The following is a 25,408-nucleotide window of genomic DNA, read 5'->3' as shown; positions in this document are numbered from 1 at the left end:
GTCCCTTGTCTTCTATGCAGCTAATATAGTTGATAATTTTATCTTTTTGACTGCTGACAGGAGCCTTAATTGCCTTTTCTTTGTACATGAAAACTGTCAGTGTTAGAATGAGAGTCTCAAAAACATTCTAAGGTTAATTTTAACAAGCAAGACAATAATCAGTTTACCATTGTGTACAGCATCGTTTCCCTTGCCTTCACAGCATTCCATAAACAGAATCTTGTTGTCTGGATTTTGCCCCGACTATAAAAGTTTTTTTAACCCAATATAATACTCTTCAGTTCAACAAAGAAATAAGCTGCAGTAAAGCCAAATTTCTGGAACTCTAGTGTTATTGAACATTTTTATCATGATTTACAGCACTGATGTATGCTAACAGATACATTGCTGCCGTTTGATCAGTATGAAAGTTTTCATTTAGGCATGGCCACTGCTAGAAATGTGGGCTTGTGGTTTTTAATACCATGGTCGAGTTTCATTTACTGACTATCTGCACAGGAGACTAAGCAGTGCATTTCAATAACAATGTTGTCATTCATTTGTCATTCTTTAAGTCAATTCAAAGGAAGTGGTACTTTGCTTGTGACATAGCTTTGCATCATTCCCCACAATGCTGATTCTGAAATGTAATATTTGCCTTGAACTGTATTTATTTATGTACATCTTCTCTGCATTTTAGAAATGCTTTTCTGGCAGTTTCATTTAATTATGCAAGTTACTGCAAATGTTTTCATAACAGCAATTCACGGGCTTCATGGTGACGCTTCAGCTGTGGCAGTTACAGAAGGTCCTGCTACGTCGTCATCCCACCGTGGTCTGTCCTGTCAGTGTTCACTGTTTGTCAGGTTGGGTGGTCAAAAGAAGTCTTACCTTTCATACTTTATGTTTCTAGCCTCTACCCAGGCTGTTTTACAATACAAGTATCATCTGTTTTAATAAGCTAAGTGTTAATATGTGTGAAAAGAATGATTTCCTAAAAGCTTTGATGCCCTGCAGGGGTAGAAAAATTATCATCCATCCAGCTGGCTCTTTTACAAAATACTGAAACCGTATTAGCAACTTCTGCTTCCATTTGGTATTGCTCTGAATTTACAAGTATTTGTTTCACTTCCAAGTTCTCTTTTACTTTTTTGGCTTATGGGGTAATTTTCAAAAATGTTGATCAGAAAAGGAAAGTTGAATTGATGTATTCCCATTATATTTCTTCATAGTGTAAGTATAGTTAAAGCACATATTCTATGATGAAAAAAGGTGGAGTCATTTTGGAAATAGGCCATTGTAGATAGGGGTAGGTATGTATGTATGTTTTCTTAACATCTTCAATTTTTTTGTCTCGGTTACATGTTTACTACAAAGCTTGCTGTCAGTTCATAACAGAGGTAGAATTTTTTCTCCATAAAGGTATTCCCCACTTCAACTCCCCTTCGTTCAGCAAACTTCTTCTGAAGACTTTTTGTGTGGCAACAATAACAAAGGGAACTAACTAGGGGCCGGCTCAGTGGTTAAGTGTGCATGTTCCACTTTGGCGGCCTGGGGTTCGCCAGTTCGGATCCCGGGTGCAGACATGGCATTGCTTGGCAAGCCATGCTGTAGTAGGCGTCCCACATATAAACTGGAAGAAGATGGGCACGGCTGTTGGCTCAGGGCCAGTCTTCCTCAGCAAAAAGAGGAGGATTGACAGCAGATGTTAGCGTAGGGCTAATCTTCCTCCAAAAAAATAAATAAAAAGTAAATAAATAAATAAAGGATTGTTATGTCTTCTAAACAAAAACAAAGGGAGCTAACTAAAGTGGGTGCAAGGTGGCCAACATTGAAATGATGTGCTAGTTTAATTGTCCTGGTTGTGTATACTTTCCTTTCAATACCTAAGCATCTGACATGGCTGTAGGTTTGCTTCTAAAAGGAACCTTTGACAAACAACCATTCTGTTTTGCGATGGTTTTGTCATTTTGCATATCCCCACTAGAACACTGGGCTTGTTATTTGTAAAATAGTTATACTGTCCTTAAACACTCTAATATTTTTAAGTTGCACGTTTTTGTTACTGTAATTAAAAATAAAAAATAAACTCTAATTCTGTGGATATGTCATCAAGAATAACATGTATGAGGGGGTACTAAGAGCCCCTAATTAGCCAAGACTGAATTTGCCTCAATTACAGTTCGTAAATGAGAGGTTATCAAGTGTGTGTTGAAAGGTAAAGTAGAATGTGTATCTTAAGCAACAGATCATTACTGAGAGACATTATATAATTATTGGAAATCCACTTGGCTGGAGCTTGAAATAATATTGTTAGGTGTCAAGAAACAGTTGAAAATAATGACCCTATAAATACCGTTAGCAACCTTAGTCTATTACAGATAAAAGATTGAAGAGAACAGTTTTATTCAGGCATCATGACAAACTTCTTGCTATTCCAATTAAAGTAGTTCTTGAGTAAGTAAGGAAATGGAACCTCCCAACTTCAGATGCAGAGGAAGACGCACACACACATGCACACACGCACTACAGTGAGTCAACACTTAGTGGTTTTAACCAACCTACATAAGGGTACAGGGGCTATAGTTTCTGGCCATGTGATGAGAGAGCTTGATTCCTTAAGAAGGATATGCTTTTTACCCGGGTGAAATTCACTTAGTTTTAAAAATACCACATGTAGCAATATTTTTACATAAAACAGTTATTTTGTAAGACAGGTATTCATCCTGCCTCTAATACCAACACTTTGAAACAGAACTCATGTGGTTTACTAAATAATCTTTTTCTGCATGATACCCTACCTATGGAAAGACTATTGAAAATTCTGTGAAACTTTCCTTGTGACTAGTAACTGATCACTGGACTCAAAAACTTTTTAATCAATTGAGCATCTTAATTGCTCCTGGTATTTGTGGCAAAATACCTTAGGGTTCTATTTAAATAATTGTATCAGTGACTACGGCCAAAAACTGACCATTGCCGAAGGCTTATGTCCATTGTTTTGGAATGCACCTGTGAAGGAGAATGGTGCCTCCCACCATTATTGATGTACAACCCACACAGCCGTATGCCATGACCCAGCTTCCTGGGCATCTTGCACTGCTATTATTATTGTTCTAGCCTCCACTGAAAGTTTTTTATTTCTTAACTTCAAAGTCCTAAAGAGGGAGATGATTAAAATCTGTATTATCTTAAAGGCCATAAATAGGATAATCTTAGACCTTTACATTAGATCTTGAAATGTTAAAACTAAAACTACCCTTGGAAGATTAAAAAAGTTTATTAAGACAAATACCAGGGCCGGCCCGGTGGCCGAGTGGTTAAGTTTGTGTGGTCCACATCTGCAACTCGGAGTTCACGGGTTCGGATCCTGGGCATGGACCTATATACACTCATCACGCCATGCTGAGGCCACGTCCCACATAGAAGAACTAGAAGGACCTACAACTAGGATGTGCAACTATGCACTGGGGCTTTGGGGAGGGGAAAAAAGAGGAAGATTGGCAACAGAAGTTAGCTGAGGGCCAGTCTTCCTCACACACACAGAAAAAAAAGACAAATACTAAGACATTCTCCTTCATTCCATAAAGTGGTTAAACTTATAAAAACGCTTTCTGCTTAAAACAGAAATAACTTCAAAAAAGGATAAATAAATGATGCCAGATCCGTGCTGTTAATGAAAGGAACAGTTTGTTTAAGCTACATCCCTAATCTTTTCAAATCATCAAAATAATAATGATAGCCTTAGCTGTCACCACCACCATTCCTGGGGCTCCTCCATGTACCAGAAATGTGCTGCGTGCTTTACCTAAATCATTCGTAACCTTCTGGACAAGACTCCATCATCCCTGTTTCATCCTTATTTTCAGGTTAAGGAATCTCCCGCTCAGAGAAGATAAGTGACTTGTTAAGTCTTGGACCAGACTTTGATATTGTGTCTGTCTAGTTTCAAAGTCCATACTGTCTCCACCATACCTCAGACTTACAAAATTTGAAATGGTATAACAGTGTTGTGGGAAGAGGGCTAGACCAGGAATCCAGAAACCTGAGTTCCAGCCACAGTTCTGCCAATTATTATCTGAGTGAGTTTCAAGAAGTTATGTCACCTATTTAAGACTCACTATAGTTAGTACACACAGACGGAAGAAGTTGGTCTAGAGCTCCAGATGGTTTCTGAAATCCCTCCCAGACTTTAAGCCAACTAAATTAAATTAATTTTAATTTTAGGAATGGCAACAAAAATCACTGCCTTGTTTGCATTCTGAGTCTTGCACCCCAGAGTAGGAATTCTTAAGTTTTTTGGTGATGGCCAGGTGAAAGCAAGATATCACGCAAGAAGCAATAGCAAAATGCAGTGGAAAAGAGTTTCTATATAAAAGAATAGCTGTGTCATATGACATTCTATGTGTCTACCACCATGGTTCTGAACCCCAAATTTAGGAAAATAGTTGAAACTCCTGTATTCTGCATGCATGCTAAAGTCTTTCTGAGTGACCAGAATATTTTAAACAGAGGCTGTCTCTGCCTCTCAAGTGATCATTAGTACACATGCTAAGTTTAAAATCTACATGCTCTATTTACTTTTTCAATTAAAAAAAGTTCTTATCTAGCTAAGAAAAATCTAAAAGAAGTTCTCCTGTAGGAGGAAAGACCTTGGATTCACCAAAAGAAAGTTTTTCTGCTTCGTAGGCAATCCCTTACACCAATGTCCTTTTTCTTACCTACAAAAGGTCGTTGTCAGCAGCCTTTAAAATCTTTATCAAATCAAAACCATCTACAACTTCTCTAATCCCAATATGAAAGTATGAGAAAGATTTCCTAATTCTTAAATTCCATTCTGAATACCTACTATGATGTTTCTTCCCACACTCTCTTGTTTCCGGACACTCAGTTGCAAGCCACAGGTGCCCATGTGTCAGGGAAGCAGCTGGCCATGTTCCCTGAGAGCTGTGGATCTCTGGGTTGGGAAGTAGTGATGTTTCAGAAGTCAAAACTGGCATCTACAGTAATGGCCACAAGAGCACCCTCTTCGGTTGTTTCCTAATGTCCAAGAATGTTACAATCCCAAGGCAGTTAAGGGGCATCGTATTGTCCAGGATAAACAGTACACCTACATCACTCTGAGCCCTTGTACAGTTATTCTGCATTGCCCATCTTAAGTCCCTTTGAAACAATTTTGTTTTAGCTCTCGTGTTGCTGAAGACACATCAGGGTGCAGTATTTAATTGGTAAATCATGCAGATTAAACATTCTCTTGTGTTATAAACTGATTAAATATTTAATTGTTGAGGAGTTTCATCTCAATGAGTTTTTTTTTAAATATTGTGATGTCTTAAATTAATTAATTCTTTAAATAATAGTTAATCAGTTATATTCATCTAAATAGCATTTTAAAAGGATTCATTTCTCAGGACTTTCCTTGAAAAGAATTTTCAGTAAAAAAATACTCTAAATTAAACATTTTAAGTAAAATTGACCAAACTATATAAATCAGATCAGTAGCCATTTTAAGATATGGTAAGATAAAAAGAAAAAAAGTGGAACTATTACAAGTGAATATGCTTCTCAAAATAAAACTAATTTTGCACTTCTATGCTCTCATTTGTCTCTGAACTCCCCAATAAGACAAGGGGGGCCACTCAGAAGTTTTGAGTGTAATGTTTCACAGCAGTGCCCAAACTTTTTGATTCAAGAATTTATTCATCCTCAGATCAACACCACTATTTTTAAGTTATTTAAAGATTCAGTTTATTATCATGTTGATTTCCCAAGACTACTTGAAATCAGCAGAACATGGGGAAAAGTAACTATTGACAAAACTTCTTTCATGATACCCCTGGTGGTATGTATTTAGAACTGAGCATCTACTTTTTCAATCGTATTCCCTAGATGAATTTCTTCGTGTATGTTATCAGCCTCTTTATTAGGAAGGCAGGCTGGAACCCATTAAGACTGAAGATTTCTGTGCCTTCTTGCGTGTCTTACAATTCTACAGTATTATACATATATTCTCCTGGATGGGAACATCGACTTAAAAACAGCAGTTTTCCTCTTTTCAATGATCTTTCACTTTCAAATGACTGGAAAGTTTTTATATAGACTACGTAAATTAGTATAGAGTCCCATTGCAGAGTATTTTCTTTTTCGCTTTGTCTCTATATAAAATGAAGTCGAATATAAAACATTAAATATTGGCCCATTCTGCCCAACCATGATTTTCCTATCAATACTCAAAATTAAATGTTAATATCACTCTCATGTCATAACCGTTATTTTGGTTTTCCGTCAATAGAAAGGGATGGATGCTCTAAGTTTAATGATAGCTCAAGGCTATTTGAGATTATTTATTCCTAAACATTGTTATGTTGTATATCCTGGTACCTCATTGTGTACTAAAGGATAAGAGTTTGACTCTTATCTGTGTTACAGGGGCAGCATTTCATTCATCTCCCATCTCACATGCTCTAATACTGTGTTGTTTAGCTGCTTTCACATAGTGTTTTCCAGGTGTGTTTTTTTTTAATTGTATATATTCCTGCTTTGTTTTTTCTACAGTATTTGGACTCTCATTGAAGCTGTTTGACCCCTTTTAAGCTAGTCATAGTCAAATTGGTTCTATATATCGTCGTCTGCCTCAGTAAATGCCATGCGGAGCTTGCTCCTCAGCTAATTTTTTTCCTTAAAGTTTGTTTCTCTTTAAAACCTCTGCTCTCGAATTACAGCTGTCTGGTTCGCTTTAGTTAAGAATCCTTAATGTTAAGTTATTATTTGTAAGTGTAAGAAATTATAAAAGGATCTACTTTTGATGTATGGTGTGTGCCAAAATAGCTTTGGCAAGTCCAGACGCAGCTCAGAGCAGCCAAAGGCCCTCATTTGAATCTAAGCTGTTGGTGAATTAAAACCTGAGAAACTTGAGATAAGCGTGCCTAATTGCCTGAAAGAAACTCAACAAGAAAATGTCTTGTAGCTTGTTGATCTTATTTCTTTGATAATTCAAAAGAATCTTCAAGAAATATGTGGACTTCTTACTTATATTCTTGAAATGTGAGCATGGCACACAATTGTCATTTGGCACATTCCCAGAAATACACATCTTTGCATGAGGCACCTGGACATATGTGGCAGGTCTGGTAGAATCAGCTAATTAACAACACAGGCTTAAACAGGCACCTCATCTGGCGGTGCAGTTAGTTGCCTGATGGTGCTCAGCAGGATCGGGTAGTGCTTTTTATTTTTCTATCCTAATGGTCGGCTGCCCACCTAATTTTGCCTTATTGTCAGTCACTACTTACCGCAGCTTGGGGCCCTCCCAGGAGGCTAAATTATTATCAAAGGATTAGGGAGATGTAGCTTTGCAGCTCTGACATTTCTGATTACTTGTCTATGCCAGAACACTAATTAGCTGTGACTAATTAAGAAAAATGTTCCTGCCATAGAAAACCATTTAAAAGAACTGAGAAGTAGAAAAGCAATTCAAAAGCTGAGCAGTGCTCCGATTTGCTGATGCTCTTTAGATTTCCACCAGAGCCTAAACTCACCTTTAATTGTGCTCAGAATTTAAAAAAAGAAAACTCACATGCAAACTGATCTGAGGTTTTCGCTTGAATAGGAAAAAGAGATTGTTCTTGAGCACCTCAACTCTCTTAGCAATGGTAAAGTTTGTCTTTGATGAATGGAAGATGACAGAACTTTCATTTTCATAGAGAAATTTTTCTAAATTTATGCACCAAATGCATAAATGAGCATTTGCATTCACTCACCCAAGCCAACAACGACTTAGTAGTCATTGAAGAAATTAGAATCTTCTATTGATTTTATAAAAGATAGTTGAAATGATTACAAAGCAACATGTTGAGCATTTCAAAAGTTATTTAGTATTGATTTCAGGCTACTTTCACGTTTAAGACGGCCTGGAAACTCTGACTTCTCCATGCAAAGCCTGGTTTTTCCACAGTGACTGCATGCTTGCACTGCCACTGGCCACTAGTGACTTATTAATCAATGTCCCCAGGCCTCCCCTGAGACCAGCATCTCTATCAGCTGACCAGGGTGATGTTTTCATAGAACTGATAGCTACTACTCTCCTTCTCTTCGAACCTAACTTCATAAGCAGATGACACATGGCTTGAAAGCCATTTTCTGTTGTGGCTTTTTGAGCTCCCCTTCTGTCAACCACGCCCTCTGCAGCTTTCCCTCCAGCCCCATCTACAAGGGCAGTGCCATTCACGAGTGGGCGCAGCAGTGGCAACCAGATCGCCACTATTGACTAAGTCCAACTAAAAAAAATCTGTGTAAGGAAGCGGCTGTTGTAGTAAACCATCACTAGATGTGTTTCTTGAATGCGTTGAAAGGAAACTATGAAAGAACAATTTTCAAAGGTACTTATAAACACCCAAACTCGAGAAAGCCCTCAATTTCCTGATCTCGGCTCAGCCCTAGGTAAGAAGCCATCTAAATTTTGCTATCTTAATATGGGCAAAATATATTGTTTGAAATAAAGTTCTAACCCCTACCTCACCTAAATTCTCTATGCTGCTTGTTGAGCCCATTTCCCCTTTTCCTTTCAGTGAAGAACAAAAAGCAGGTAGCCAGCATCCTCTAGGGAATAATTCATCCTATATATGAAGACTGTTATTAAGGCACCTGTCATACTTGTCTACTCCAGGAGAAATAGTCTCTATTTTTTAACTTCTCTTCATAGGCCGTTTTCTAGCCCTTTAATGATCTTTGTGGCTGTCCTTTGAAACATCTCAGAGTGTTCTCTGTTGTGTTTAGGATTTAGAGTCAGGAATAGGATGCAGTATTTGAATGTGGCTGAACCAGATTCTTTCCAGCCATATTCCTATGTATGCATTCTAATACATCACTTTCCCACACTTTAGCTCTATGGATCCTCATTGATTTGGTCCCATATATTCCCCACATTTCTTTTTGTTGACTTTCCCCTCAGTTACTGCCTGTCTTATACATGTATAATGTATGTGTTTATTGATGTAGAATGTCCATTCAGGTGATATTTTGAATGCATGAGGTTTAGCAAACAAATCCAATTCACCACTCACTCAGTATGTGTAAGGAATGGTGGTGGATGTTGGGAATAAAACGTTGTGCATCAGTTTTGTCCCACATAGTTGGATGTGTCTGTCACAATTACTCGGTAGGATTCTAATTAAAATAGGAAATTGAAACCCCTCTTATTAATCACTTATTCATATAACCGGTATTTATGGGCCACATACTTTGCTAGAGGCTGAGAATACAATGTTAAAGAAGACAGATAAGGTCCCTGCCCTAAGGGAGCTGACATTTCTATGACCAAAAGGGTCTTTTGAAAAAGTTGTTAATTTCTACATAAAAATGTTTCATGTTTTCATCTCGAGCATAGGTATTAACAGATTTTTTTTTTAGATGGATGTACTATGGAGAACTAAAATCCAGTGCCCTTTCAAAAGAGATAATAGTGATTATCTATGAAATTTGTTTATTTCTCTGTTTCAAGTGGATGATTGGAAACTTGCCCAGAATTAGGGCAACACAGAATTTGTTCCTAGCTGCAATGTTTGCAATATCAAATGCCATGACTGTGAGATAAGGGCACACTCTCCCTCTCTGCCCTTCATGGGTTCTTTGCTCAAAAGCCAGGCTTATACCAGCTCCCAGGAGAGAGCTCTCATGTTCCCTCAAACTGAAGTCAACAATGCCACAGCAATGATATTTTTCTGCCTTTTGTAAAAAAACAGTCACAATGCCAGCAAATATAGAAGGCACCCAAGACATGTCACTTAGTGGTGAAGATGCACAGGCAGCACTTCCAGACATGCCCCACAGCCTCAGATAACCCCCAAGGATGGGTACCAGTACCCACGGGCATATGCTGGAGCTCCCTGCTTGTGTGACAAACTCTGGAGGGCCAGTCCAAGAGCTGAGCACATCAACATCTCAGCCTGTAGTGGTATCATATCTTTGTGTGTAAGAGTGTATGTGTGGGCACTCATATATGTACATAGACGTGGGGGTTGGCTTACGGTACTCTCTCCTTGAGTTCATCCCCTAGCATGAAATTAGACTGTCACACTTAAAGCTCCAGTTTAGTCTCTTAAATTTCTTTAGCCAAATGCAATTGTTTACTTTTTGATGATTTCTACAGCTAACATCTGTTAAATTTTTTTTTATTAATGAAACATGCGATTCAAATTAACAATTAACCTGGCTCTGATATTCCTCTCTTTTTTTCTATTGAAAAACTACCCTGTCGCTATTATATATGTAGCACTTTAGAATTCCAAATATTTAAAAGCATTAAGTCCTTCAGCTAAATGTAGTGCATGCAATGTGCCAGACATTCTGCTAAGGGCTGGAGATATCAATAAAAATAAGGCTCGCTTGCTGCCTTGTGGATACTCACAACCCATTGAGGCAGACATATTGCTCGTTGTGCAATATTTTTAAAGACAACTGTACAGAGTTCTATGAGCAGAAAATATGGAAGCATCTAATTCTGCCTAGTAAGAAATAGTATTGGCTTGAGAGCAGGAATAATGGTTGAACTGAGTCTTAAAGGTTCATGTAGATCTAGCCAGGGAGACGTGCTTGGAGATAAAAGTCCAGACCAAGGGACTGGCATGTCCAGAAACCATAGATATAGAGAAACCCAACATATCAGAGCAGTAGGTCATTCACTTTACTGAAAGTGGTTCCTGTGGGAGTACACCATGAGTCAGAGACAGAAAGGTAGCAGTTTACTCCAGTCCTTACAGAACTATCGAAATAATTTTGTAATGATTGTTTCTCATTTTTTATAAGGAAACTGGAGCAGAAAGACCTGCTAATAAGTTGATTCTCAGGCCTAGGTTTTTTCTCAAAACAAACTTCTGCCATTTAATAGCAGTTCCAGGAGTCTAGTTTATTTTTATCCATATTCTGCATTATTGTTTTAAATGCAATATTGACCAAAATTTTATGTATAGTATTCCAAATGAGTCATTTATCCAGATGAAAAGCTTATAGCGCCCAAATAAACCATTCATAGACTGTCTGTGCCTCAAACTGGTACATACACCAGTGTACTGGATTGACCACTGAGTTCAGCCAAATCTTTGATTCATCATTTCAGTCAAAAGATTAGCCAAGCCAGTGTGCATCCCATCATTTGTCATTAGGTAGGAGAGTGAGGAACAACTGACCATCTGGAATTTTCACGTTATAGTCACTAGTCTTTTTAGCACCAGTAGCAGAGCTACAGAATAAACTGAGAGAGGCGCTTGCCTACTTGATAATGAGTAGGGAAGAACAGTAGTGATTTTAATGCTCTTCATGTAGTGTGGAGAAAGATATACTCGTTAAATAATATTGCTTTCTGGCCATTTTGGAATGAAGGGAATGTGGAATTAATGAAATAGTGGTGAGTGGAAAAGAGCTTGTGCCATGCCCAATTTATGGAACCTATCCTGTTATGTAACTTATTCTGTTTTGTAATTGTAGAGGATCTAATTCTGGAAATATCTTGGTTATTTTTAAAAGAAAAAGTGTGGGGAGTTTGGGGAGAAAAGTAATGAACTTAAAGAGTGGGAAAGTGTTTTCAACATTCAACAAGTATTTATTAGGTAGTGTATGCCTACCCTCTCATGTTAGCACATTTTACATTTTCCCTCTTTTAACAGACACCATAGTGCTCATGAACTCTCCTTTGCAGACTTCCTGATCCAGTTAAAACATGAAAATCACCCTGAATATGAGGTTGTCAAACAAAGAAGAAAAAAGACATGAATCAGATGCTTCTCTGTTCTATGTAAAAAAAATAAAAATAAAAAAATGAAGAAAGCTGCATGTATAGATCGAGTCCCCTTATGAATGGACCAAAGATCTTTTTTTTCACTTTGCATTGTTTTGTTTCAGTGAAAACATTTTTTTTCCAGTGTTCCTAAGCATTAGGGTGTATGGCACTTTAAAAGGTCTTAAGAAGGGGACATGGGGGAGATGGCTGGCACAGAGCCATTTGGTTGGCTCTCCTGACAGGAAGTGTGACTCTTTTCAAGAATTTTATTTACATTATGGGGTTTACAAATATCTTTGGTCTTTGGAAATGCGGATTGTGTTTACTTATAAGAAAATGTGATGGGCCTCTTTGAAACAATCCATAAGAATGTCCTGTGTTACTTCACAATCCTGTGTTACAATGCCTATCAGGAACCTCCAGGAATGGTGATGGTTGTTTTCTTACTTGTCTACTGGAAGCAATAAACTACCCTTAAAGAATCAGAGATTTTATTAACGGAACAGAAATCCAGACTATTTTCTAGAAAGAGATGGGATAACCTCGCAGTCATGAGCACAGACTCTGGAGATTTATACCTCGAGATATAAGGTATAAATCTTAACCCTGCCACTTATACTTGTTGTATAAACTTGTAGAAGTGAATTGCTTAATCTAAACTCAGTTTCCACATACACGCAGTGGGAATAATAATAGCCACCTCATCGAGGTTGTTGTAAGAATTAAATGAGATTTTAACTGATGCACTTGAACTTCCTATGGAGGATTAAAAAAAGATCAAATGGCTTTATAATCAGAATGCAAAAAAATAAGAAGAAAAATTGTACCTCACAGTTCTTTATAAATCTCATTCACTCCTCATTATACTTATTGTCTCATTTTTATATGTCTGTACTTTACTAAAAGGCCAAAATGAATGAGTTAAAAGCAAACAAAATAACAAGTAATGGAAAGTCCTGGAACTCTAGACTTGCGTTTTCTAGCAGAGAAGAGCAGCATATAAAAAGAAAAAGAATGACAATTGGCATTTCCCTTCAGTTCATTTTTACAAGAATCACAAGTTATATTGTTTCTAATCATGCCCATTCCTCTGACAGTCAAATCTAATCTCCGTATTTCTGGAAAGCATAAGAATCTTATTCTAGGGGCCGGCCCTGTGGCTGAGTGGTTAAGTTCACGCGTTCCACTTCAGTGACCCAGGGTTCGCCGGTTCGGATCCTAGTCACGGACCTACACACCACTCTTCAGGCCATGCTGTGGTGGCATCCCATATGGAAGAACAGGAATGGTCTACAACTAGGATATACAACTATGCACTGGGGCTTTGGGGAGGAAAAAGAAAAAGAGGAACAATGGTAACAGATGTTAGCCCAGGGCCAATCTTCCTCACAAAAAAAGACAAAACAGATCCTTCATAATTTAAAAAAAAAAAAATCTTATTTTAAAAGCTAGATTCATATCATCTATCCTCCATATTACGGATGAGAAAACTGAGGCAGAGAGAAAGCAAGTGACAGGTAGGCTCAGTCAAGCCCATAGGAGCATAAAGGAGCCAGTACTACTCGCCCTCTCAGCTTCTGGGTTGATGTTCTTCTGCTTTGGTGTGTGACAGCCAGCCCTGAGCTGCCGTGTCCGGATGTGATCTCTCTCTTCCCCCATGAATGTCTGCCTCTGGGTCTCACTGGGAATGTTGATAGGTATAGGCTGGGTTGAACAGTTCCGGTATTTTTAACCATAATTGACTGGTTTCAGTTTTCCTTAAAAAAGCCCTTACTCCTATTCCAAACCAGCAAAAAATTTACACTTAAAAAATGCTTATGTTTCGGAGGTCTGTTTTGTAGAACCAAAAATGGTCATTTTTGTGGGATGCCTTGAATAGGGGAGTAAATGCTGGTATTACTGTATCAAATTTACCATTTATGTTAAATTTGCATTTTAGCGTTTAGAAATAGGAAATGAGTGGCCAGGAATTTAGTTCTATTAAATAGATGTACTATTGACAAAAGGAACGCTCAGTGTATAGTGAGATATTTATATTTTTAATATACTTGTGGAACTGTAGGGTATTAACATTTCCAAATATTTTGTTGCTGTCTAAAGCTACAAAATGATCTAAAGGATGGCTTGTATTTTTCAACTTACCAAAACCTTCAGCATTTCAAAAATACTATTTTTTGTTATTTTTATTTAATTCAACTTAGCGTTTAAAAGGTACCCGTCTCCTAAGGTGAGATTTTCAGATGGTATTTTATTTCAACACGGTGCCTCAACACTTGTAAAACAGACAGCTTTTCTTAAAATAAATACATACATACATACATACTGTGGAAATTTAGCCATTCCCTATCTTAGTGCACTAAAAAGTGTTGGTTCTTTTTTTTTTTTTCCACTGTTGTTCACCTATTGAGATAAGCATAGCTGGAGAAGAGTGGAAATATATCAACTAGTTGTACCAATTCATAATCAATAAAAAGCTAAACACTTAAGCAGCAAATATATCACAGAGTTGTTCCCTAGCAAAGCAGCTATTTTTACCTCGCCATCATCATCAGAAGCCACATTCTGACAGAAATCATTTGCTTGAAGCAGCCACGATATATAAACCCTATGTGGTCTTGTGATTTAGATTTAGGAATATCAGTCACAGAAGGGCTAAAGGCATTGTGCATTAGTATGTATTGAGACCTCATTCCAGGTGGCAAGCAGCTGGACTTTTTAAAAATAAGACTTCCAAAATAAATGTGAAGTGCCTGTTTCCAGGCAATAAGTGTTATATTTAATTGAATCATCCTCAAAATGTTATAAATCAGGCAGAAAAGGGAGCTGTGCATATTTAATATATTTGTTCTGTATTCTCGCTAGTCAACAGAATAATGAAATTCCTTAGCTACTTCTCTTTAACTTGCATGAAGAAAGCACGGTATGTTGCTAAATCTCTTTTCACCAGCACTGCGGAGAAACAACTTTAATCCTTGTTAGAAAATTGCCGAGTCTGGGACTGACAAAGAGCTCATGCTTGTTCCATTGTTAGTGCTCCCCGGCCCCAAGAGCAGAGCCCTTTACAGCTGCGTGGATCCCGCCCGGCTCAGCTGCACTATTTAGGAGAGAAGGTTTGTCAATTTCTATTGACAATGGAGAGAGTTTTTCAGGGCCTGTAGCAGTGCTAACACAGTTGGGGATCAATGCCAGCCATTCAGACTGCACCCTCTTTCATTGCTTTGGTTTGTTAATTCAAGACTAAAGGTCCACTGAGGGGGTTCAGGGTGTTTAAGAAAGCTGATGAGCTGCAAGCGTTTATAGCTCTGGTGTGGCAATTTCCATAGTCAGTGGCAACCCCTGGCACTGAGGGAGCTGTGTCCTTGTTGACCTTCTTGTTATTAAAAATGCACAAGTGCTGCGCTTCTCAATATTTCAACACTCTTTTATTGTCGATACCACCTTCTGAGCCCTTCAGCTTGTTGCTTGCTCTAAAGATCTTCTTAGATTGGGTTTGAAAACTTCACCTTAAACACTAGATTAGACTGATGTTCTGTTTTCCGTGCTCCTGTTGATTTGTTGAACCTTCCCAGGGCTGGAAAGCAAGTAGCAGCTTGATGGGGAGACGGGCTGCTAATATGATTTACCAGTCTACAGTCATGCACAATAAGTGTGAATAAATACAGGGGTCTCACAGAGTCAACCCTAGCCTTTCCTTTTCTTTTATTTTTGCTTTAAAAGAGATATCTCAAGAAAATGAAGTGAGAAATGCATGCCCTTACAGGAGCTGAATGAACCACAAAAAAGAAAAAAAAACCTTATTTTTTGTTAAAGTGGTAGGCTGCTGTCATGGATTGCTGTAGGGAAAAAAAAAGTAGAATATACACTTACTGCTTTAGTCCTAAGTAGACCCAAGCAAAGAAGAAAGCCGTAATGCGATGCCCAGGACTTCGGTGTGAGCTGTGACGCCCTTTCCTTGTCATCCCCTGAAGGGAAAAGAGAATAGTCAACCAAGTTGTTTTATAAAATTAACTTTTCCAAAATGGAAGGACATTTTCTAACATTTACTCTAAACTGCACATTCACCCTTTTCAGGTTTTTTTCCTCTTTGTTTGCTTTGGGGGGTTGGTTTGGTTTGGTGTGGAGAGAAGAAAGCTAACCTACCTTTGACTTTTTTCTCAAGATGCAAAAACAGGACCTAGCATACTCCACATCCAAAAGAAGAACATATCAATTCCAGCAACAGAAATAGGAAAGTGCTAGTGATTTCCGTTTGATGGTTTTGTCTTGCTTGCTTGTTTAGGGGTATCTGTGTGTATTTCACCATATACAAGAAAGAAACGGTCCTACTGGGTTTTTTGTTGTTGTTACCTCATTCTTAGTAGCAAAAGAAACTCTAAGCTAAGCTACTGCTTTCTCATTTGCTTGATTTAGCTGGATTCTCCAAATGCTTTGATTTAGGAATGAAAAATATGCATTCTTATCTGATAGAATAATTTTTCTTATAGAATTTTCCTTATAGAATAATTTGTTTGCTTTTAAGATGATGCTAAAGTAGCTTAAGCATTTTTTTAACAATAGTTCTCTTTTTTCTCTATTTTTATAGTTAACTTTAGATCATTTTATTCCCAAAATGTGTTTCTCTAAAATCATAATTTTGACCTTGTGTTTAAAGAAGTTATATTAATAATAAATTTCTTTATTATTAGATGTCCTTTCAATTATCACTTAACCATAAGTGTCATTTATATGTAATGGAAAAATGAAGTTACTTTTAAAAGATGTTAGGATTTTAAGAACATAAAGATGCATATGTAGTAATCTTAAATTATTTTTATTTTCCTCAAATTCATATAACTTACCATATATGGTAATTTTACAGTCTAACAGACTTAAGATTAACTAATATGTTATGCTGGACTTCGTACAATATATCATATTTTGTCGCCCTGAAAAAAAAGAAAAATTTATTATCCCCTGCAGAAGCACTATTATTTAAGAGTGATAACCATTATGACTACATTTTAGCTTTCAAATTATCTGGAGAGTGGTGTAGGGGTGAGGGTCTTAATTCAGTATACTCATATTCAATATCACTAATACCTATGAATATTTACCTGTGTTAAAATAGAACTCAGGAAGTTGAGGCTATAAATAATTTGAAATAAGGAAGTATGGAATTTAAATATCAGAAATTAAAGTCTATAGAAGATTTTGAGATTTAATATGTCAGCTGAAGTACTAAATTCATTAGCAGTTTATTTTTTAAGAATTTAGGAGTTTAAGTATCTCATTTTATAAAACTTATTTCTGACACTTTACATGTCCTGAAAATTAAGAAATTGATCTTTAGGAAAGAGCAAAATTGAATACATAAGTAACATTTTTTTAAAATCATGATCTATTCCACATTTTAAAGACTGGAAATGTTCGTTCATCTATTTGATATCATAGTATTTAGTAAATCAGTTCTTCATTTTAATTATTTTATGCATGTTCAGTATACTAACAAATTAATAGAAATAAGTCTGATGAAATGTGAAACTAATTCATCTGTAATTTATGCTTAAAATACCACTTCTTATACTAAATATTATTGAAACAATGTTAGTACAAGTACAGATGAAGTTCAGACTTATTTGTATCGCTGGAGATTTCTTAGAAGTTGAATTTACTGTTTTATTATATAAAGAAAAGTATTTTTTAAGATTTTTTTTCTGTTTGAATACCTAAGAAAAGATGCACACACATATGTGATCTGTAATGTCACTATGTTTGTATACACAAATAAGGCACAAAATTCCTTCTCTTGCAAACTCTTTTGTCATTTCGTAAGTGCTAGATGGGCTTTGATATTTCTCACTGTTATCTGAATGAGTAGCATTATTATTCTTACAGCATGACCTGAACCTACCTTTGGCACATAGTCACTGAATCTCTGAAAATATCACCACTGATGGCAGATTGCCTTTTTTTGAAAATAGGAATAAAATTTCTCCTTTTACTGTACTCACAGGCATTATGTAGGAACAGGAAATTACATTAGAGAAGAATTTCAGTTTCTCCCTCCAGAAAGTTGTTATAAAGAGAAAAAACAATATGAACCCTCCAAAAACTTGCAAAATGAAGCATCTTTTCCTTTCATAATGTGGTCAACTGACATCTGTTTCGTGATTGTTATAAGGCACAAGAATTCCATCCTGATGATTCCTCCTAAGATGTCAGATCTTTATTTTAGGTGGTTTTAGAACATCTTGACAAATATGTAACAACCAATAGTAGATGAGTGTGTGACTGAGGATTACCGTTCAAAAAAGTTGTGAGTACTTTTTGTCATTACTCCTTTAAAATGTTATTTCTAGGTATTGACTACATGTGTTATGGCTTAACGCATCTACTCTTTGATTTTTTACATACATACAGGCTAATAGGAAATTTTGCTTTGAAAATAATTTACCTGTTTTTTTCCTGCTGTTTGGCAGTCCATTCAGTCCCATAACATGTAGTTAGTACCCATTGTTACCTACAAATTACAAAGCAGGCTGCCAGGCTGCAAGTGCAGAAACACTGTTTCCCATGAATATGGTACAGCTGAAAGACGGTAATGTTAATTCATGTAAAGAACAGCCTAGGTCAACTTAGCAGATTTTCTAGCAAAACATACAATTCTGTTAACAGGAAATTATAGCATTATTGACTTCAAGTGCTGATCTGTGGTCATTTCAGAGTGTTTCATTACCCCCTCATTACCGAATCTGTTAAATGAATACTGCACAGGTTGTTTTCTTTTTTGTCCTCCTCCCCTCTGCCCCCATCTTTCTTTCCAGCAATGGTACAGCAATTCCATGAAAGTCATTTGTGTGTGGTTGGCTGATAGATTAGACCTTCAGCTTCATATTTACCAACTGAAGACACTCATCAAGATTGTGAAGGTAAACAAAATGTGTCTAGATGTGAATTGCCCACCAAGCTATAGAGAATAATGGCAAGATATTGACATAGAAGAAAATGGTATTTGATATAACTGAGTGGATGTAAGTACTTTAAAAACATCACTTTCAGCAATGATGTGCTGCTGTTTGCTTCCATTTTCAGTTAGATTACTAAATAAATTTGTCTTTTTTGCAGTAATAAAAAATATTTTGTTATCAAGTAATCACATTTTAAGATAATGTACACAAAGGCCCTAGCACATTTACCTAACTGTAGTAGGTCCACAATAATTTTGGATGACTTTTCTTGAGTATAGAAATGTTTCTCCTAATACATTTCCTTCATATTTATTAGGATCATTTATCATTATGACGGCATTTGAATTGTATTTGCCAGTAGGATAAGGAGAATATCCATTATTCTGTTATGTCCTGATATGAAAGTAATACATTATCACTGCTTGAATTCTTTGGGAGGCATGCCAGTTCTTACATGTAAGAGATGATCAGTTTGAGTGTTAGGTACCATCGAAAACTACTAACAGATGTCATATCAGTTCAGCAAGGCCATTTTGACTTTTGCTCCTCAAGAGAAAAGGTAATAACATACATGTTATATTTAGTGAATACAGGCTTTAAAATGATATATTTTATTCAACATGATTTTTCATATTTTGTAAATTCTAGTGGAAGCACAAAATTTGCTCCAAGTGTAACTTTTTTCTTTAATTGAGACAAATCCTACCTTATGGCTAAAAACACAACTATAAGCTATTGAAAATCAGCTGTTCCTTTAAACAAATGACCTTTACTTCCACTTTAGTACCATTTATCAAAGTGGTACATACAAATGTGTATGTGCGTATATGCACATGCACCTATATACATATATATATACACACTATGTATGTGCATGTGTATATATACACATACATATTAATGTATGTGGATATGCGTATATATACACACACGTATACACAGTGATTCTCAAAGTGTCATTCCTGACCTAGCATTATCAGCATCACCTGGGAACTTGTTAGACACGCAAATTCTTGGGCCCTGCCCCAGACCTGCTGAATCAGACTGAGAGTGGGGCCCAGCAATCTATGTATTAAGAAGCTTTCCAAATAATGTTAAAGTTTGAGAATAACTACTGTGTTCCATCCTTAAAGGAAGTTTCTATCCACCTTAAAATATTTTCCATCATTCTCTTGGTTCCTGCAGTCTGATTAAATACAGATTCTTTTGTGCCACAGATACACAGCTTATCACAGATTAGAAAGATCCAAAAACAGGAAACTTCTGTTTTAAAGTAAAAAAATTGGCACATCTGGAACATAGAAGCAGATCTATAATGTGCAGTAATAGCAATCATGATTACTCATAAATAGCATGTAAAATTCTAGCCACCCGCTAATTTTTAATATTATTAAACACATTATATTTCAATGTACAAGATACCTTTGATCCAGAACCCTTCTTACCAGGTGTTATTCATTTTACAAAGAAACTGAAAGCACACTATGACCTGTTCATATTTGCCTTAGTTTCTCCATTGTTTCTTCCTTGTTTCTGTAACTGTCACTTGGAGAGCTTTCAAATGAAGTTTGTTTTTCATTAAACAGAATCAGGATAATCTGTGTTTACCTTCTAAATACATGTATATGTTACGGTTTCAGTCTACACGGTGACTAATGTTGGGATTAGCTGGTTACCCTTATGATCAGCCACATTTTCAAGCCAATGTCTACTGTGTTTAAGACGTCGGAAATTCCATATTCAGCCAATTGGTATAGATAGATTAAGCTCTTTACTTTGTTTTTAGAGTAAAACTCCATCTTTTATTAGCCCATCATTTTTTTCTTTCAAAGTTATTCCTTTTCTCATATTCGTACATCATTATAGTTAAAGATCAAGCACCAATGAATATTTTAACAGAAAAAAACAATAATTTTACACATTACATGGTGACATTTCCATTGAGCTCTAAGCCAATGATTTATCTTATTTTAATATATTCTTCATTATGGCTACCAATAGTCAAAACTGATAAATATAAAATTAAATTTCATGAATATGTTTGACTTTCCATATTTTGTTTTCCACAAGCAAGTCCCCAGACTCAGCCAGTGCTTTCTTGGGCTGATAGATTTTATCAAGTCCTAGGGATTCATTTAATAATTAAAAGTGATTATTTCCACAGTGAAAATTGGGATGAATTAATGATTTAATGTTTTAATTATTTTTTTCCTGCTTTGAATATAAACAGACTAACCAATTTCATACAAAGATGCATCATTCTTCAGAACCTATATGGTTATGTATATAATGATCATTTTCCGGTAAATTTAAGAAGTTATTAAATAACACATGTCTAGCATTGTGAAGGGCCCTGAATAGGCCTCCTTCCATCCAGATCACTTAGAATTGGCCTCATGTTACAGCAGAGTCGTGTATTCTACCCAGGAGTCCAGCACCCTGGCAATCTAGTCCTTACGGCTCACAAGCATTGTCATTCTTCTGTGCCCATGGAAACCCAGATGCCATCAAGATTTATGTGATAACCAACTTTATCCCTCATAGACATTCATTGGTTCATTCATGTTTCTCACTAACAAAAATCAAATTCCAGTAAGATTTTCACAAAATATTTAGGACTAAGAAATTATTTGCAAAGTTATAAGATCAGACTTATTTGGGAAGGGGGAAAAATAGAATCCTCAAATCAAAATGGCTGATGGATTTGTGTTCTCCCTGGTGGCCATACGACATTTACTAGGAGAAAAGAAGACAAGTGAGCGGCACCCCGTGGCCAGCACTTGTCTTAAATAAGAGCCAAGCAGACTTTCATTGGCAGCCACAGAGGATGTCCAAGTGTCAAATAACATTTTATGAATTCTAAAAAGAGAGAGAGATTGCAGGGAAACCTGCCCTCAGCTCCCCTAACTGGTTATTCCTTGCTAATAAAATAAGGATATGGAGTTTTAATTATATGTAAATTAGAAGGTGTTCAGGACGGCACATCCACAATACAAATCTGTCCTGGCCAACTTACTGATAATTATGCTAAGTTTAAGGAAAGTCATTCTAATAAAATAAAGTGGAACTCACAAACTCAGTCTATAATTGTCATTGGAACAATAATAATAATAATAAATAATAAAACAATTATATCCCCAGATACATCATCTGTAGATGAATATTTTGTGTGCCTGATACATTTTCAGTCTAACTATTAGACTGTTATAGGCTAACCACAAATCTGTATGGTAATAATGTCGTGTATATCAGTTACCAGATTCTCCAGGCAAACTTTCAGAGTTACTTCACAGGTTCTGATGCAAATTACCACTAATTTTGATGTAGGAGAGTACCACATTAGCAGTACTAAGCTTCATAACTTAGATAATGTGAGAATGGTGGTTGTGTGTGTTTTAAAATATTAAAATCCAAGTGAAAATAGTTTTGATCATTCAAGAAAAAAAACCTCTCTGAATCTAAACTTTACCTGCTGTTGAGACACTGACCTCAGATACTGTACAGCATTCCTCACAGTTCCGTTTATTTGGGGGCATGTGGTGGACTTTTCAAATATGAATTTTATTTATAACAAATGATTATCCAAATGAAAAATTTATTCATCCTCCATACTTACTTTTGGCATATCACTTCTGAAACTTGGTGTGATACCGTGGGGCATAAGTCAGATGAAAGAAGATGAAATGTGAAAATACCAATGGTCCCACTAGCTTGTAAGGGTTCTCCTCCTTCCCAGAAGTCTGTGAGTAACCCAGGTGTGATATCAAGGGGATTAAGATGCCATCCATCAGCACTTTCTACCTCATGTGAATAAGCACCTTCAGCTCAACTGTCTGAATATTATATTTTCCTTCTACTGTGTTGAGTGAAATCAAGCATCTTTTAATGTTAATTTCCAGCTATTGGAGTTATAATATTGAACCATAAAATGCAACATTCCTTCCCCTTGACTTTTTTCATCTATTAAGTACAAACCAAAAAAAAGCCTTCTAGCAATCATTTAGAACACAACAGTGGCACGTTGATATGTAGTGATACTTTTGGGCCAGTCCATTGAAATCTGACTGCTTAATATTCTAAATCTAACATAGGACAGTAAAAACAGCTTAAAAGATATTTAGCATTTAAAATGGCCTTAGAAGTACCTCTACAGAATGGGATATCTTCATTTGTTCTTTGTTTCCCCATTGAACTCATTCTAGATTTTTCCTGCAATTTTAAAAATCAGTAATAAAATGCCAGTTTTGCTTAGTCGTAGAAAAATCATATATGAAGAAAATTACACTTAAGGGGAAAAGAAAATTGAGGAGTTATGTAGATTACATATCTTAAGTGCGACAGAACCCAGAGTTCTGTTATTTTTAAGAATCACTATATAAACAATAAGATGCCTTTTGTTCTATTTTGTACATAATACACCAAATTACAATTTACTGCTTCCCCAAAAAATGTAAATACATGTTTTATTAGCCCATCTCGGGAAGCTTTTTGCCAGAATTTGACATTTCACATTCCAATGGAATTTGAAAAGGAAAGGGCAAAATTCATACAGACCTTTAGGGTGTACACAAATTTTTACCCAGTGGTACATATAAATTTTATAATTCACAAAAGCTAAAAGTGCAAACTTCTTTTATTGATAAGAATTGATCCTCTCCCTCCACAAACCTCTTCCCAAAAGCTAAAGCATTTTATAAAATGTAATGTATTTTTCAATATTAAAGGAAAGACTCCTCAATTGAAAAACTAAAAATGCCGGGGCCAGCCCCATGGCCAAGTGGTTAAGTTTGCACGCTCTGCTTCCCAGCCCAGGGTTTCGCCAGTTTGGATCCTGGGCACGGGCATGGCACTGCTCGTCAAGCCATGCCGAGGCGGTGTCCCACAGAGCACAACCAGAAGGACCTACAACTAGAATATACAACTAAGTACTGAAGGGCTTTGGGGAAAGGGAAAAAATATATTGGCAACAGATGTTGTCTCAGGTGCCAATCGTTTAAAAAAAAAAAAAAACTAAAAATGCCTTCATATTAAAAGTGTACTAAGTACATATCATTTTATCTTTGTTGCAGGTTATTCAAATAGTTAATTCTGTGCAATTAGTAATATTTGGGGGGAAAGCTTATTTGTCTTCTGATAGTCACAACATTTTGATCTATTCATAGTCATTATAGTTTGAATAGCACCATCCAAAGTCTCCTCATTTCATTTTCTCCTCCGAAATACACCAACAAGGTGGTTGACATGGGCAGCCACAATCTGAATCCATTAGTGGGTTGTCCAGGATCATTTATTGAAATGCCAACTGATTGCATGAACATATAGATATATATACATCCATAGATGTTATCCGTAAGTTATCTAAGCAAATTCTCTCTTCTTCCTCCAGAAAACCTATAGGGACTTCCGATTGCAGGGTGTGTTGGAAGGCACACTGAACAGCAAGACCTATGATACTCTACACAGACGCTTGACAGTAGAGGAGGCGACAGCCTCTGTTTCCGAAGGAGGAGGGCTGCAGGGCATTACCATGAAAGACAGTGATGAAGAAGAAGGCTGATAACACACCGCTCTGGACAAGGACGAGGAGGGACCTTGACATTGTTTATTTTGACCTTGTCCTTGTAATCACAGTGATTGTTTGAACCAAATAAAAATGCTTGTATTTCACTCCACATTTAAAAAGTAAACCTGGAAGCAGAGTTAAAGGGGAGAATGCCAAGTATTTTTTTGAAGATCAGCCTCTTTTGTTGTGTAACTTGACCTGAAGCTTCAGCTGTGTGCGCGATTGGACCATAAACTTTTTTTCCAGAATATTTGACTTTTTTTGCTGTAGTCACATCAAAGTGATGTCCTGCGTGTGAAGTGAGATATGTATTTTTCATAATACACCATTGTGAGAAGAAGCCACTTCTGATCACTGCGCCAGCTCTATCGTACCCTTGTTAAAATGATGTGCCCCTGACAGTTTACCATTTATGTGCAAGGTTTGTTTCATAGTTAATTTGCCATTGTTGTGATGTGTGTAAAAACTTTACCCTGGTTCCTAGTACTCTGAATTGGCCTGCAGGTGTATTCCTGGGCTTAAAGGACCATCAAACCCAAATATAGACTAGATCATCCACCAGGCTCGTGTCTTGTTCCATTCTGAACATTTCTTTTTTCAAGTGTAAAAAGTCCCAAAGTATGGGATAGTAAGTGTGCTGCTGTCAACATACCATATTCTTCTTCTCAGTGTAACGGCTTACAGGCAATAAAAATCCATTTGGTCATAACCCCTTCTGTATTTATTAGATTTGTATAAATGCAGTAAAAAATGTTTGCAGTATTACAAACATCCCAAGAATTTGGCTTTGCATTTTATTTTTTTGTTTACAGTCAAATGAGTAAAAGACATTAACAGTGCTTCGCATGTAGTGGGCACACACATTGGTTTAAAAAAGTTACTATGCAGCATATTTCCTTAGCAAAAGTAATGTTGACTACATACTCATATTGTGTATTACTAACAGCAATTCATACTTTAGCAATTAGCAACAGATTAGCATTAGCAATTAGAAACAACTTCTTGGACCTCCAAATTCATTCTCCCGTGGTAGTATAAATGGTGACTAGGTACCCAGACTAGCCCACAAAAATCTATTTAGTCCAGAATTGTTATACAATATGGTTTTGGCTCAATTTCTGGGTCCTAGGGGTAAGAGACCCTGTG

The 25,408-nt window shown here is 36.5% G+C and overlaps 1 protein-coding gene across 19 annotated transcripts in view; it reads left to right on the top strand.

Moving 5' to 3' along the window:
• The window catches only part of CADPS2 (calcium dependent secretion activator 2), a 496,160-nt gene extending 471,189 nt beyond the window's left edge, over positions 1-24,971 (top strand). For 18 of the 19 annotated variants that reach the window (XM_070616447.1, XM_008514417.2, XM_070616451.1 and 15 more), the window contains 2 exons: positions 18,556-18,660; positions 24,086-24,971. In XM_070616447.1, coding sequence (XP_070472548.1) covers positions 18,556-18,660; positions 24,086-24,256 — 276 coding nt within the window. In that variant the 3' untranslated portion in view covers positions 24,257-24,971. Of the gene's footprint in view, positions 1-739; positions 3,542-18,555; positions 18,661-24,085 lie in introns of those variants that run through there. The other variant, XM_070616441.1, reaches the window with a different exon arrangement.
• Positions 24,972-25,408: the final 437 nt, after the last annotated feature.

This window comes from Equus przewalskii, chromosome 4 (genome assembly GCF_037783145.1).
Source record: "Equus przewalskii isolate Varuska chromosome 4, EquPr2, whole genome shotgun sequence".
NCBI classification, from domain to species: Eukaryota; Metazoa; Chordata; class Mammalia; order Perissodactyla; family Equidae; genus Equus; species Equus przewalskii.
The sequence above is the reverse complement of the archived record's forward strand: the minus strand, read 5'-3'. Positions and strand labels throughout refer to the sequence as shown.